We start from the raw sequence: 15,426 nt of genomic DNA, 5'->3' as shown, positions 1-15,426 counted from the left end.
CCGGGGCCCGCGGGGCCTTCGGGGCTGTGCTACAGAGAAGGGGCCACTGGGTCATCCTCATGGCGCCTGCTGCAGCCACCCTGGCAGGTGAGCACAGGGCCCGGGTTGGAGTGACCAGCAGGGTGGCCCCCTCCGACTCCGCCCAGGAGCCCTCCCGACACAGCCTCGGCTGCACGACCCAGAGAAGGTGCGGGGCCACCTCCGGAGCGGGGAGCAGGAAGGACACAGCCTTGTGTCAGCCCCCCGGGGCTCCCTGCAGCCGTGCCCCTCCATGGGAGGTCCTGGGGCTCTGCACATGCAGGTGGGGCGCAGGGGTGGTGGGCACCTGGGGAGCAAGTCACTGAAGTGTCCTAGGAGCCGCCCACCCCCTGGGGCCAAGCTCCTGGCATCAGCCTCCCTGAGGCAACTCCAGCGAGGTCCAGGCAGCTGCGGCCCAGGGCTGGAGTAAGAGCCCCAAGACGCTGCCCCTCTAGCTCCACACCGGCTATCACCATGAAGAACCGGCCAGAGCTCCCTTGGTTTGGTTTGCAAAGCACTAAAGGTTCTGTGGCCGTGGCCTTGAATCAACCCCGGCAACTCTTTCCACAGGGTCAGTTCTTTTGATCGTGGGCATGAAAACGTGGACTGGATTAAACAACAAAAAAGGGGGGGGGGTTATTGCTTCCTGTGACTGAATGTTCGAGGAGCAAATCATGGATTTTAAATGAAAGCAGAATTCTTTTTTTTTTTTCAATTTATACATACAAGAGCTGGGGTGCAGGCCAGAGGTGTGGGGGGTGAGAGGATCCCCCAGGGACAGAGTGGGAAGCAGAACAAGCAGATCTACTGAAATCTGCTGCTGAGGGGAGCAGCAGGGAGACAGGAGAGGTCTGCTGCAGTGGGATCGAACTCATGCTGCAGTAGCTGGTGGTAGCATGACAGCACTGAGACTGACCTCTGCGCCCCCAGGGAGGCCCAGAACACAGTAAGTTCTCTTACATGTTGCCCTGAAGCTGGCACTTTTCCTGTGGGGTCCCCATCCCAACGGATTCCACGTGAGGGCCCAACCCTCGCTCGCCCTGCCTGCAGCGTTTCCCTCTCAGGGCACAAAGAAAGTGTCACTTTCGTTTACTTCCTTACTCAGTGAATTTCTCCACATCTGCAGGTAACTTTCCCAGAAAGAGCAATCAGCCAGTTGCAGCAAATGCAAGGTGCGATGTCTGCAGAGCCCTGTGAGCGTGTGCTCTTTGCAGAGAGCTGTGCTTCATGTCTGCTACTGGGTGAGACCTCAGCCCTTCGAACTGTGGTGGGTTTGGGGAGAAACCAGATGCTCATCCCCGTGGTGACAGCACTCACCCCAGCATGGCCCATCAGACACAGGCTGGCCTCTGCCTAGCCCGCTGGCCCGGCCAGGCTGCCCTTCTAGGACGAGCGGCTAGTTTCCCCGACGATCACACTGTAAAAACCAACATGAGGAGAGGGCCGCGCTCGGCATGGAGACCAGCAGCCGCTATGGGCGTCCAGTCCCGGTTTGAACAATCGGGCGAAAAAAGTGATGAGACAGGCAGGAAAAGCCAAACACAGACTGGACGATCGAGCTATTGTAAAGTTTGGAGACTCACAGTGGCACCGTGGCTACTTTCAAAGTAACTATTGACTTCTGGAGACACGCTGAAATATTTCTGAGTGGAATCTGAAGATGCTGGAATTCATTTCAAAATCATCTGGGGCGGCGGGTGGGGAAGAGAAGGCCCGGCCAGCCTGGTGTGGACGCTGGACACGGGGCGTCTCCGCTTCTGTGTGCTCCTTGAATCTCCAAATAAAGAGCTTGCACAAACAAAACATCATTGCCCCAAGGAGGAGGCACCCTGGTCTCAGGCCTCGCCCCCAGGGCCAACCCCAGCCCCGCAGGGCAGCCGGGTGCAGCTGTGCAAACGCTGGCAGGCTTTCAGTGAAAGGCGGTTTTAGGTCCACACTGACTGCGTCGACCTGCCTGCTGGGACCTTGTGAAGACCCACATGACCAGTGGCGCCCACCCCCGCCCCTGGCATATGGGCCGGCAGACACCCACCGATATCAGGTCCGGCTGGGCGAGGGGTGGCCAGGCCGGGCTGCCCAGTGAGGGCAGCCTTGTGCATGGGCAGGCACAGTGTCCCTGGCAGCCTCCCGCGTGTCTGGCGGTGCTGGCTGCCCAGGGTAGCATGGCTGGGAGCAGCAGATGGGCACGCCTCGCCAGTCAGGGCCCCACCGCTGTGCCAATGAGGCTCCCCCTCGAGGAAGACGCAGACAGCAGCAGCTGGTGCCAGCTGTGCATCAGGACGGCCACAGCGCCTGCCTCCTCACCACCCTGGGCCCACAGGTGTGAGGCCTGAGCCGGCTGGGCGGGCCTCTGTCCAGCCAGAGGGGCAGGCACAGTCACTCCGTGATGCTGGCCATGTCTCAGGGCCACTGGCAGCCGTGGCAGCTCCAGGCCGCACCTGCTCTCAGAGTGGCCACCAGACTGGCTCCTGGGCGGTCCCCCGTCCTCAGGAAGGAAAAGCCTTTCCAGGACCTTCAGTGGCTCTCCCACTCATTGGGCCCAGCCGTGTCACTGGCTGTCACTGGCTGGCTCTGGCCACACTGCAGGAAGGTGAGCCGCCCTGTGGGGGGCATGGAGGGGCCCAGGGCAGTGGCCATGAGCAGCGAGCGCTGTCCTGCGAGTCCCTGCTCAGGGTCTGCCTTGCACTGGCTGGCATGGGCCCTATTAGCTGCTCCCCATCAGTCCTGCCTGAGGACGTGCAGCCAGGAGGCCTGGCTCTGCGTCGCTCCACGGTCAGTGGTGTGCACAGAGCGACCACCCCATTTGCCAAGCCCCGGGCACAGGTGTGCAGCAGATGGTCCCGGCCTCAGGGCCACACAGGCTGCGCCGGCATGTGAAAGCTAGCATAGCGCTTGCCACGGCCCCAGCTGGGTCTGGGGTGGGGACAGGGAAGCCCCTGGGAGACGGTGCTGCCTGGACAGTGGCTCCACTGACCAAAGGGTGAGGACCAGTCAGGCACCTGTCACAGCCTCAGCATTTCACCACTGAGCTGACCCATCTTCACCCCTGGGAGCTGCTGCTGCTCCAGAAGCCCAGCAGGCCAGTGGGAGGCCAGGGGCCAGCATTGCTACCCACCCCGGCCCTCTGCCCACAAGTTCTGCTGACACTTGGCCTGGCCGGGCGGCGTCTTTCCCGATGCAAACTTGCCATGGTCTGGGGTTCAGGCCCGTGGGGCACCCGGCCAGGACTGTCCACACATCCGGTCCGCAGGCTGCGGGAGCTGCAGGCCCGATTTGGCATCAGGCCTCCCTGCCCACCAGCTCCAGGTGTAAGTGGGGTCTTGGGCTGGGGCTCCCAGGAGCAAAGTGGGCTCCTGGTGTGGGGGTTCAGGTGAAGGGGCCTCAATTATGCCACTACCTGTCCTTGGGGTGCAGATGCCTGGGGATCGCCCCAGCTTACCCGCTGGCCAGCACGGCGTGGCGGGGAGGGGTGTGGGGGGCAGCATAAAGGCCCAGGGGTCGGCCTGGTGGGGCGCAGAGTGGGAGTAAGCTCCCCGGGGACTGGGGCTGCAGGCTCAGGGGAGCCGCTTCCTGTCTCCCCATGACAGCACTGGGCTCTGCTGGGACACCTCCTGACTCAGATTCTGAAGCCAGGCTGTGTGGATGTCTGTCCCTCAGCGGGTTGTGCCTGGGAGGCGACTTGGGGGAGCCACTGTCCTTGCCGCTCCCATGGCCCCGGGGTCCAGCTGGCTTGGCCAATGGGCAGAGCAGGCTGATAGGGGAGCCCCCCCAGGGTCCAGACCATGTGCCTGAGCGCTTGGCCCCGCCCCTCTCTGCTGCAGTCCCTGGGCCTGAGAGCACACTGCTGGCCTCTTCATCCCGTCCAGGCAGGTGCCCCCTGAACATCCCTTGTCTGAGCTCTTCTCCATGGGCCCTCAAATGTACTTCCCTGCTGGGATGCACCAAGTGCCAGCTCACTCCATCTTAGAGCCAGGAGGTGGGCCCAGCCCACACCTCCACCTGCCCCCCAAGCCCAGGCGGCTGGGAGCAGGAGCCAGCCAGGGAGCCAGTCCAGGAGGGGAGCCTTGAGAGGTGTCCAAGCAGTTTATTGGCGCAGGGGGAGGACAGACGCAAACCGTGGGGCTGGGGGGGGGGGGGGCGGGGCGCACTGCGAGGGAGAGGGGCACGGACGGGGCTGGGTCCGGGACACGCGTGCCCCTGCAGGAGGAGCGGCCCCTTCACTCCCGCACATAGATTCTCGTGCAGACCACGTCGTCGGCGCCGAAGGTCTGCAGAGGAGAGAAGGCAGAGGCGGCGCTGCCCCAGCGGCGCGGAGCGAGGTCCCGGCCAGGGTTTTTTAAATGGACGGGCGTGGGGGGCGGGGCTCGTATTGGACGATTCTGTCTCCAAACCATTCCGGGGGGAGGCGGGCGCTGGAGCCGGGCGTGCCCCGCTGGACGAGCGCGGGGAGGTCACGCGCCACCCCAGGTCACCGCCAGCCGGACGGGGGCTCACCAGCAGCCCCCCGCGGGCCCCAGGGCGGCGGGACCCGGACGCCCCGCAGACTGGGGTGGGGCCGGCTCTGGCCCTGCAGGGCCGAGGCTCCGGAGAAAGGCGGCGGCCGCGGCTCTGCCCAGGCCCGGGCGTGGGGACACCCCGGGCGCCCTGGACACGAGCCCGGCCGCGCCTTCTGCTGGAGCTCCCGGGACGACCCCCCGAGCCCGCCTGCGCCGGCCCCTCGGCCCGCTCTCCCCTCACGGGCCCCGGCCCCCACGGCCGGACCACGGGCCCCTGGCCCCGACGCCGTCCCCGCGCGGCCTGCGGGCTCCGGGCCGGGCGCTCACCAGGATGAGCTCGTCGTTGGCCAGCTCACGGGTCCAGTAGGTCTTGGGGCCGTCGCCTTCGAGCAGGGTCTGTGTGCAGCGGAGCTTGTTCTCGCTCTCCCAGGTGGCCAGGCTCTGCGGGCGGACAGCGGGAGACGCCGTCGGGGGACAAGGGCGCGCGGGGGGCGGGGCCAGGGGCGGGGCGCGCCGGAGGGCGGGGCCAGGGGCGGGGCCAGGGGCGGGGCGGGTCCGGGAGGAGTGGGGCGGGTCTGGGAGGGGCGGGGCCCGGGGCGGTGGGGGGGGCGGGGGGGCAGGGCCAAGGTGCAGAGGGTGGTGCGGCCTGCACACGCGCACACTCACCGCCTGCACACACACACTCATCACACGTGCACATACACACTCATCACACGTGCACACACATGCACATATGCACACACTCATCACAAGTGCACACACGCGCATGCACACAGCACGTGCAGCAGTCACACACGCGCATGCGCACACGCAGCCCCCCGCGCAGCAGTAGAGACGAGGTGCCTTTCCCATCCCCGGCACCCAGGGGCGAGCGTGCCATGACTCACGGCGACGCAGTGGCTCACTCCTCCCAGCAACTGGAAGTGCAAAGTCCAGACCCCTCACGCCCCACCTGTGCTGTCTGGAGCAGCGAGAGCCTCCCTGCAGGCACCCAGCGGCCAGGGCTCGGAGGACGCCCTGCCCGTGCTGGCCCCGCGGGATCCCTCCCTCCAGAAATCAGGCAGGGACAACCACGTCTGGAGGCGGGAGGCGGAGGTGGAGGAGGCCCTGCAGGCCTGGGTCCGGGCAGGCAAAGCGCGTGGCTGTGGCCTCCGGGCGGGCGGGGACCATGAAGCACCTGGCGCTCGCTGTCACCAGGCCAGCCAGGCGGCCCACTGCTGCCAGCACCTTCCTCAGAACCGCCCAGGAGGCTGGGGCCTGGCGCCGCCAGGCGCTCCCTTCCTTCCCAGCCCTGGACCGCTGCCTCCACAGACATGGCTGTGGCCGGGGACCCAGGCCCACCAGCTCAACCCTGGACGCCAGGTCCAGGAGAGGCCAACTCGGGGTCAGTAGCGCTGTGTGGTCAGCCAGCTCCTGGGGGCCGTCTCTGTCCCTCTCCAAGGCCAGTGAGTGTCCCACTGGACCTCAAACAACCTCACACTCTCAGAACGTGATCACTTTTCCTTCCTTTTAGACACTCAGGAGAGAAAGGGACCTATTCTGTCACTTTCAAAATAAGAGGCAGGGGCCTCCCTGGTGGCGCAAGGGGTTAAGCACCGCACTATGAAGCAGTCCGCAGCCTCTGCAGCACCAGTTCGATCCCCAGCCAGGGAGCAACCCAAACAGGGCGCAGCAGACCTCTCCTGACTCGCCCGCTGCTCCCCTCAGCAGTGTATTTCAGTAGATCTGCCTGTTCTGTTCCCCACTCTGTCTCTGGTGAATCGTCTCACCCCCGCATCTCTGGACAGCACCTCAGTTCTAGCATACATAACATAAATAAATCTTTAAAAAAATAATAAAAAAATAAAATAAGTGGCAGCAGCAGCGGTTATTTCTCCAGCTGCCCCAACTCACAGGAGCCGCCAGCCCCCCACTCTGCTCCTGCGCGCATGCCGACCTGTCAAGGCCGCCTGGGAGATCAGAAAGGGGGTCCACCGGCTCATTCGGGGCCCATGCACCCCAAATACACAGATCCAGCCCTTGGAGACTGAGTGAGGCTGAGTCCATTTTCCCAGAACCCGCCTTGCTCTGGGCAAGATTCCACCGTTCCTTTAAGGAACCAGGCGCGGGAGGCGGGAGGCGCAGGGCCATCCAGGCTGCTGAAACTGGATCTGAAGCTCCCGGGGCCCAGGGACACGGGGGCGGGCGAGGCTGCCCTCCACCTGCGGCAGCAGACGGGCGGGGCGCCGCAGCCCCGGCTCGCTCACCCCTGCTCGGGCTCCAGGCTCCACCCGCGCCGGCCCGCCCGGGGTCGCCACAAAGGCTGCGGCAGCCTGGGCTCCGCCCGCGCGCGCACTTGGCACCTGGGGAGCTGGCGTGGGGATGGGGCCGGGAAGGTGTGGGTGGGGCTTCCCCCAGCGGTGCCACCCGTGGCGCGACCCCTGCCGTTGGCAGCCGCGCCGCCCTGCAGGGTCGCGCCCGCAGGCTGCGGGGGGCGGGGGGCGGTGGGGGCGCAGCGGGGGCGCAGCGGGGGCGCAGCGGGGGCGCAGCGGGGGCGCAGCGGGGGCGCAGCGGGGGCGCGGATGCCGAGCTAGCGCCGCGGCTCTGGGGCCTCACCCTGCACTTGCGTCCGTCCACCGTTTCCTCCTCAAAGCCTTCTCCGACCTTGAAGCTGATCTCGGTGGTGCGCACCGTGGTGGACGTCTTGATGTAGAACCGATCCCCGTCCTGGCGGATCTCCACGTGCGGCTTGGACGCCGCGGCCACGGCCACTTTCCTCAGCATGGCGTTCACACCTGCGCGGGAGGGCGCGCGGCCGGCTCGCGGGGCTGGCGGCACCGCTGCCGCCTCGGCCAGGTTTGGGGAGGGGAAGCCGGGGTCCCGCAAGGGCTCGGAGGGGGCGGAGGGGCTTCCCCGGCAGGACCTGGTTTCCAACTGAGCGCCGAGATTTACTGCCCCGGACGCGCCCTGGAATCCGGTCCTCATCCCTCCCTGCGGCGACAGGTCGGGAGGCACCGGCCGAGCCGTCGGGGAAGGGCGCGGGCGCGGGGTCCACGCGGCCCCGAGGTGGGGTGCGCCCGGGAATTCGCCGGGATGTCTCAGCCCGACCCCGCGGCCCGCGGCTGACCCCCAGCGCCCACCCGGCGGGCCCGGCACCTCCCGCGGGGGTGGCGGTCCGCGAGCTCACCCAGCGCCTTGAGGAGCTCGTCGAAGTTCTCGCTGCTGCGCATCTTCCAGGTGCCGGCGAAGTTGGGCATGGCGGCGGCGGCGCGGACGGCGAGCGGCGGCAACTCTGCGAGCCGGGCGGACACTGCGCTCCGAGCCCTGCGCGCGCCCAGAGTCGCGGCGACAGCGCCCCCCGCCCCGCCCCGCAGCCCCGCCCCCGCCCGCCCCCCGCCGCCCGCGCCCCGCCCGCCCCGCGGGGCCCGGCCCTGGCGCTCGAGGCGCGGGAGGCGCCAGCGGGACCCCGGGCGCCCCCGTCCCCGCCAAAGTGGGTGACGGCCGTTGCTTGGAGCAAACGTTGGCCGGGAGCGGGGGAGTGGCCGAAACTAGGCGGTGGCCACTCAGGAATACCCGCGCCGGCTCCCCACCTTTGTGCGCTCTGAAGGTGCCCGAGCAGACATTAACGCGAAGCGGGTGGCGCCCCCGGGAAGGAGCAGTCGCGCCTCTGGGTGCCCTGCAGGTCCCCTCCCCGCCCGCGTGGAATCCCACTCATCGCCACCCCTGCCAGGGGATGGAGGGGGGGGCAGACCCCGACCCCCACCCACCTGCCTCGGGGCCCACACCCGCCAGGACGGGACTCTGGGTCCGTGCCTGGTGCTCCCAGCGGCTTCGGTGCTCCCAGCTGGCTTCGGAGCCAACAGCCGGCATGAGCCTTGCTGTTGGCAAGGAGGGGGCGGCTCCCTCAGTGACCACAGTGGCTGGCCCCAGCCCTTTCGCCGCCCCTCCCTCGGGCAGCAGAGCCTTCCCAGGTGACTGCCTGGGGGCTCCGGAACCCCTGCCCACTGCTGCCCCAGCCCTCCTTGGGCCGATGGGCAGGTCAGTGCGCATTGCCTCTCTCCAGTGCCATACAGCCTCCTAATTAACTCCGTGTTTCTCTCCAGGCCACAGCTACCCGTCTGGCCCTGCTCTGGCTGTCTCACCCCTGCTTGGCCTGAGGGCCAGGCCAAGCACTGCTTCCTCACCTGTGCGCAGCCGGGGCACCCCTCTGCAGGCCCCCAGGCGGTGTGGGCGGCTCTGCCAGGACCCGAGGGCTGGGCCTCCGAGCGCCTCCAGAGGGTCTGGCGGCTTGTCCCGCCATCTGGATATTCTGAGCCATTTTGGACACTTCATTCAGCACCATGGCCCCCCAAAGAGGGGGGTGCTTGACTAGAGGACAGTGGGGTCTGGTCCGGCACAGAGCGGAGGAGCAGGCCCAGGGAGGGGCGGGTGCAGTGCAGCCCTGCGTGAGACGGCCAGGCCTCCCGGCACTGCCCTGGGCTCGAAACCCACTGGCAACCGGGACAGGCGAGGGGCTGCCTTCTCAGCAGCCCCAGCTCCTCCGGAATCCCAGGGGTTCCCTGGGAACCCCAGAGCCGAGGGGGCAACAAACCAACCCTCCATGGCGATATCCCTGTGTCCCCGGGTCCAATCCAGAGCAGCCCTGCCGGGCAGCGCTTACCAACCCTCACACTGGGGCAGAGTCCCCGCCGTCCGCTTCTCTTCCTCGGCCTCCCGCTCACCGCTCAGCTGGGGGCTGTGGCCTGGTAGGGCCCCAGAGGCCACTGCTAAAGCGGCGGCAATGTGGGGAGTCTGGCTGCCCCTGAGGGGCGCTGCTGCCCCGGCGGCCTGGGAGCATGGCTGGGAGCAGCGGTGGAACCAGAAGTCCCTGTTGCCCCTGGGAGGTGGGGCCGGGGTGACCCCCAGGTTTCTGAGCAGCGCGCCGGGGGTCTCCTCTGCTGCTCTGGGCTGTTCTACTTGGGCTGTGTCGGCTGTGAGTTGTCCGGCAGGCGGTGGGCAGATGGTGGGCAGGCGGTGGGCAGGCAGTGGGCATGGGGCCCTGGAGTCCAGGAGCGAGGCCTACCTGGAGATGGGGTGGGGGGGTCATCCATGTGTAGGAGCAGCGTGGACGAGACTCCAGCGTGGGCGAGACACCCAGGGCAGGACGGGGATGGGGAAGGTCAAGGGGGAGCAGAGAGGCTTAGCGCTCGGGGGGCACATGGAGCAGGGACCCCCGGAAGCGGGGCGGGGTGGGGTCAGCAGCTGCTCGAGGCCACCTGTCCCCAGAGTGAGCAGGTGGCGCAGGTGCCTCTGGCCAGGGCAGGCTCGGGGGTGGAGGCAGAGGCGACAGGAAAGGCAGGAGACGGGGGCACGGATGGGCTGGGGGTGGGGGACGCTCTGCCGAGCAGCCGCGGAGGCTGGGGCCAGCCTCGGCCTCTCCCCGTGAGGGTGGAGGTGCACCTGCTTCAGGACTTGGTGCCCTCCTGAGGTGGGAGGTGGGGGGCGTGAGAGCCCTGCGGAGAGGGCCCCGGGCGGGGAGGGCTGGGTAGAGGAGGAGCAGTCGGAGGGGCTGAGGGGCCAGCGTGAGTCCGGCCAGCGGGAGGGTGCGGGAAGCCGAGGCCCTTGGGACCTGTCCAGGGTCCGAGGTGTGTTGAGGAGCTTAAGGGGCATCTGGCGGCGCTCCGGGCCTGCCAGGCAGTCTGTGTGAGCCCCGCGGGGCTATGTGCAGAGCCCACGCTGGGCAGTCCCGCAAGGGCAGCCTGTGCCACAGGAGGCTGTGAGGGGACTGGTGGGTCCCCAAAGCCCGAGTGGGGGCATCGAGGAGGGTGGGGACAGCCCAGGGAGGCCAGGGTGGTGTCTCCTGTGTCCAGGATGCTATGCTTGAAGAGGGCAGACCAAGACACATCCAGAAAGCAGGGTCAGCAGGCGGAGGCAGCCTGGACGCTGGATGAGCAGGAGAAGGAGGACTCGTGCCAGGCTCCTGACCTGCAGGTGCGGGAGCCGGGGGGCCGGGTCTCGGACAACCCCACGGGGGCCATGGGAGCAGGGCAGGGGCAGGCAGGGGCATCTGGCATTGGGCCTCCCGGAGAGGCCGACTGGGGTGGACGCTGGAGGGTTCCACTCCCAGGCAGACGGACGCGGCCACAGGGGCCCGTGGGCAGGGCTCCGAGGGGACACGGGGCACGGGGCTGCGGTGGCCTCGTCTTGGGGCCCAGGCGCTGGACCAGAGCCGGGCGGAGGGGTCCGCGGTGGGGAGGGCCCTGCTGGCTCCCGAGGTAGATTTCTCAGGGGTGGGAGTCCAGGCCGGGCCCTCTCCTAGACTCTGTGTCCTCTGGCCGGCAGCTTATGCCTCACAGACCCTTTGCCAGCTCCTCCCAGGTCGCTGCCCTGCGCCCCGTCCAGGGCCTTTCTGCCGAGCGCGGCTCCTGGCCAGTGTGGCTCGCGGCTGGCCCCTGCCCTCGGGCAGGCTGGTTTCATGCTGGAAGAATGGGGGTCAGAGTTCAGTCCCTGAGAACCCAGGACTCTAAAGAGGGCCCAGCGGGGTGGTCAGGATGGCTCTCCGTCGTGGGGGCTGGGCCGCCCTGCCCAGCCAATTCGGGCCTCGGCGGAACAGGACAAAGGGGCTAGGCTCCCGGGGACGAGCCCGCCGGACAGCACTGGCCTGTGTGGGGTGAGGGTCTCCAGGCTGGTGGAGTGGGGGGTGGCAGGTACTGGGGGCCTGGAGTCCCACCCTAGCGTAGGACAGCAGATGGACCCTGGCTCCACCGCAGACCCGCCGGCTGCCTCAGCAGCCAGGGGTGGACGCCAGGGGCACCTGGGAGCCCAGGGAGGCTCAGTGGACAGGCACGGCGCTGCGGCCGAGGGAGTATCCGGCCATGTGCCTGGCACGGAGGCCGCCCCACAGCGGGGCCACAGAGTCTGCCTCCTGACCGCCCAGTGACAGGGCCACGTCCAGGCTCCAGGAGTCCCAATCTCAGGCCCTGGGGCTCCAGCTGGGAACGGGCTGGGGTCATCAGTGCTCCCTGACACCTCCGGGGCCCTCTGGGGCGCGGCAAGGACATCAGGGTCGGCGGGTTGAAGGCAAGTCCCGGCCCGGCCTGGCGTAGCCCAGCTCAGGACGCCTGCCTGAGGCCCGGGGCTGGCTGCCTCGGGTGCCCGTGTCTGTCCTGGGCGTGCAGCCGATATGTCAGCCAAAGGAGCGCGGTTAAATGACAAAAGAAAATTAAAAGCAAAGGAAAACTCCTGATCACACACAAAGTACATTTAAGTTTCTGTAATGACGAGGAAAACATGGCACAAAGCTGAGGACAAGGGGGAGCATGTGGTGCGAGACGTCCGCGAAAACCAGACCTGCCGGCGCTGAGCCTCGTTGGGGAGGTGCTGTCCACCGCGGCCTGCGGGCCGCCCTGCGCGGGTGTGGGCCCGGTGTCAGCTCGCCCCTGTCAAAGGTCTCTCGAGCAAACAGCAAAGCTGAGGGCCAGTGTCAGGCGGGCACCCCCCAACCCCAGGGACGGCGTCTGGGGCCAGCCTGCGGGAGCATGCCTGGCGCAGCCACTGTCCCCATGGCCCGCTGAGCTCGGACCGCAGGGACAGAGGAGCAAGCCAGGGCCGCCCTCAGGGCCCGGGACAGGCATTGCAGGGGCTCTCCAGACGAGGGGCTGAGGCTCGACACACCCGCGGTCGGCCCCTGTGCCCGCCCAGCCCTGGGGTCCCTCGGCCGCCAGCCTGGCCCAGCCTTCTGCGGGCGGAGCAGGACCCGGCACCGGGTGGCTGGCGCTCTGTGGGGCCCTGGGGGCCTGCCCCGCATGTTGCCTGTGCTCATCAGTGTGATTTATGCCCGTGCTGGCACCTCTGGGGCGGCAGGCGGGGGACGGGAGCCGTGATTTATCAGAAAACATGGCGACTGCGCCAGGCCCCCCTTTCATGGGGAAAAAAACAGGGGGATCGCAGGACGGCCCCAGCCCACTGCTGACTGCCCAGCGTCCACCTGCTGCCGGCCCTGGGGGCCAGCTGCTCTCACCAGGGCCCTCAGGGTGCCAAATGGCGGCTCTGGGCCCTGGGGAGCGCCCCGGCCATCCGTCACCCCCACCAGGGCCTGTGAGAAGGCCAGTGCGGCCAGTCACGGTGCTCGGTCGCCGTCAGGGTTCAGCGGCTCCCAGAAGCGAGGACGCCCGCCTCGTCCCCTCGCCAGCCAGGCGCATCCAGGACAAAGCCCACCGGGTGGGCGGGCGGGACAGCTGCTGAGGCTGCCCAGATGTCCAGCTTCTCCGATCGATGAGGCAGCTGAGTGAGCCACCTGGGCCCGGGCCGGGGCTGCTGCCCGCCCGGGAGGGCCCTGGGCCGAGCTGGCCGCTGCCCCGCCCCAGCCCGTGGGCCTGGCTGTGAGTGATGAGGGGCCGCCGCTGCGAGGGTGATTGCATCTGTGCCGACGACTCGCAGATTCATCATCATAATAAGACCCGCTGGCGCAGCGGCCCCCCGCCGTGGCAATCACGCCCGCTCGCCCGCGGCCTCGGCGTGAATATCAATCAGCCCTGCTCCCTGCGCGTCTGCGATGTGATTCATGGGCCTCTGTGCCGCTGAGCTCGCCCAACCCCCGCGCCGGCCGCCTCCACCCCCGCCCCAACTGCCCGGGTGCCCGCTCGACCCTGGCCCAGGCCCTGGCCAGACATGACCCTCCGGCCCCCAGAACCAGGTGGGGGCAAAGCCCATGTTTGCCCTTGGAGTTGGCCAGGGCAGCTGCCAGGCAAGGAGAGCCCTTGGAGGAGGTGCTCAGGGCTCGGTCTGCCTGGCCTATGGACCCTGGGCAGCAAGGAGCGGCCGCGGGCATGGACATGGCACGAACCAGCACCTGGACAGCCTGGCCAGAAGGACGGAGGCCCAGGCCTGGTGCCCAAACCTGAGAGTGCCCTCCATGGGCCATGCTGCCAGGACCAAGCCTGCGAACTGGGGGCACCGACGGTCACTCCTGGGTGGGGAGGCCAAGCCGGAGAGGCGCTGGCCAGGAGCTCAGCCCACTGGGGCCAGGGCTCCACCTGTCCAGCCACGGCTTCCTCAGCAGCATCCTGTGCGAAGCCGGAGCCTCAGTTCCCTGTCACCCTGGCCAGCATCCCCGCTGCTCCCAGAGGGGCCCGCACCCACGGCCACCTCCAGGCTAGCTTCACTGGGCAGCTCACAGGCTGGACAGACAGTGGCCTCCCAGCTTCAGAATTGAGCCCTCAGGGCCTCTGCGGTCTGGACCCCCCACCCCTACCCTCACCCCCCACCCCCTGCCCCCACCCTCCTCTCTGCCAACACAGTCCCTCACAGCCCACCCCTACCCACAGGCCCGCCTCTGCAGTTCACTAGCCACGCTGCCCCACGCCCCCCAGCAGCCAGAGCTGCCACCCAGCCCAGGGCCTGGGCAGCGTGGAGCTGGTGGCGTCCACTGAGTGTGCGGGTGGACTCGGGTGAGGCGCTCGCTGTCCAGGCAGGCCCTAGAGTGTGTGTCCCAGGCAGTGGCTGCCTGGGGGCTGCCCACCCCACTGTCCACAGCCCAGCCCGCCAGCCCCTTGGTCCCAGAGGTGGCGGGGAGCAAAGGAGGAGGACAGGTGGGGCTCTGACCACCTGCAGGCCGGCCAGCCCTCCCCTGGGCAGCCTGCGGCGGGGCAGCCTCCGCTGGCCTTCAACCCTCCGTTGCCCACAGAGGCAGATGGCACCGGGCGCTCCATGGGGAGGTACAAGCTTTGGGCAGGAGGAGGCTGCACTGGCATCCCCACTGGGGACGTGATCCTGGGGCCTCCCTGCTGGTTACCAGGGGCACAAAGGCTGGTCGGCGGCAGCTGCTGCCAGTCCTCAGGTCGGCCCAGTGGCCCTTGGGGCCGCTACCTGGCCTGAGTCACTACAGACGCTGTCCATCCTCCTGATCCCTCGCCGCAGCAGCCGAGGCCCCATCCGGCGCTCTGAGGGGGTGGTGGGAGCCAGGCCGGCAGCGCTGCCCCTGCAACAAGCCTTGGGGGGCTGCTCCCTCCCCGTGGCGAGCCCCACCCCTGCCCAGGGGTGCATGCATAGCAGAGAGACACCAGACACTGGCACAGCCCCTGGGGACCCCGGAGTGGGCACTAAGCACTGGGAAGGGGAGCCGTGATGTCTGCGCCCTGGACACACAGGCCCCACAGCAGGCCGCCGTCCCCACCGGGGGGCCTGGTGACCAAGGCCTTGGGGGCCGGTGTCCGGGGGAGCAGGAGGCCTGGGCACGTGTTGTTTTGCATGTCCCTAAAGCTCAGATGCCCACAGCACACTGTCCCCTGGTGTGGACCAGCTGTGGCTGTCCAGCTGGTGCTGCCCACTGGCCCGACCGCAGGCGCAGCCCACTCTCAGGAAGCACCCACGGCTCAGGGGGCTTTTCAGCTCCAGGTCCGGGCCTCAGACCCCACACTTGCCGGGCCTCAGACCCCACACTGGCTGGGCCTCTCGATCACCCAGGAGGCAGGCCCATATGCAATGTCTGCCTGCACCCCAGGGCCCAGTCCAGGCCGCTGAGGGCCAGCGCAGCTGTGTTCACCCGTCAGGCCCCACTCCCCGCTGCCCCTCTCCCTGGTGGGTCCAGCTCTGCCTGCAGAGGGGAGCTCAGGCCACCTCGTCCGCCCACCCACTGCATCCTCCACCCTCGCCACAGAGCCCGGGGCTGTGTGTGCAGACAGCCATCCTCCCACACAGCCAGCAGCGGTAAAGGGCCTCCAACGATCCCCACAGGCAGCGCGGCCAGGGTGACTGCAGTGACACAGACAGACATGGGGCCGAGGACAAAGCTGGGCTGCGGGGGGGGGGCCTGGCTGAACTCACCCCAGCCCTGGGGCATCCCAAAGCTCATTTCTGACATGGACACTGGCGTCCCCCAAGACCACTTGCCTGGACACCACACTGGCAGGTCAGTGACAGCTCCACTGAGGCAGCCCGCGGCCGGCCGGGGTCC

General features: G+C 68.2%; 1 protein-coding gene across 1 annotated transcript; it reads right to left on the bottom strand.

Annotated features, from left to right (window-relative positions):
- Positions 1–4,157: 4,157 nt before the first annotated feature.
- CRABP1 (cellular retinoic acid binding protein 1) lies at positions 4,158–7,805 on the bottom strand. Its single transcript, XM_037511434.2, has 4 exons — positions 7,681–7,805; positions 7,110–7,288; positions 4,842–4,955; positions 4,158–4,286 (listed from the first exon to the last, which is right to left on the bottom strand). Exons 1-4 carry the CDS (start codon positions 7,748–7,750, stop codon positions 4,236–4,238), a joined length of 414 nt encoding a protein of 137 aa, XP_037367331.1. The 5' UTR covers positions 7,751–7,805; the 3' UTR covers positions 4,158–4,235.
- Between the last annotated feature and the right edge of the window lie 7,621 nt (positions 7,806–15,426).

Source organism: Talpa occidentalis, unplaced genomic scaffold (genome assembly GCF_014898055.3).
Source record: "Talpa occidentalis isolate TD23 unplaced genomic scaffold, MPIMG_talOcc4v2.1 talOcc4.14, whole genome shotgun sequence".
Taxonomy (NCBI): domain Eukaryota; kingdom Metazoa; phylum Chordata; class Mammalia; order Eulipotyphla; family Talpidae; genus Talpa; species Talpa occidentalis.
The sequence above is the reverse complement of the archived record's forward strand: the minus strand, read 5'-3'. Positions and strand labels throughout refer to the sequence as shown.

Excerpts from the sequence above, each read along its gene's own strand:
- CRABP1 (XM_037511434.2), bottom strand. The coding sequence starts at position 7,750 with ATGCCCAACTTCGCCGGCACCTGGAAGATGCGCAGCAGCGAGAACTTC. Across the intron at positions 4,956-7,109 it reads TGGACGGACGCAAGTGCAGG|AGCCTGGCCACCTGGGAGAG; the intron begins GTGAGGCCCCAG and ends GTCCGCCCGCAG. Across the intron at positions 4,287-4,841 it reads CCAACGACGAGCTCATCCTG|ACCTTCGGCGCCGACGACGT; the intron begins GTGAGCGCCCGG and ends TCTCCTCTGCAG.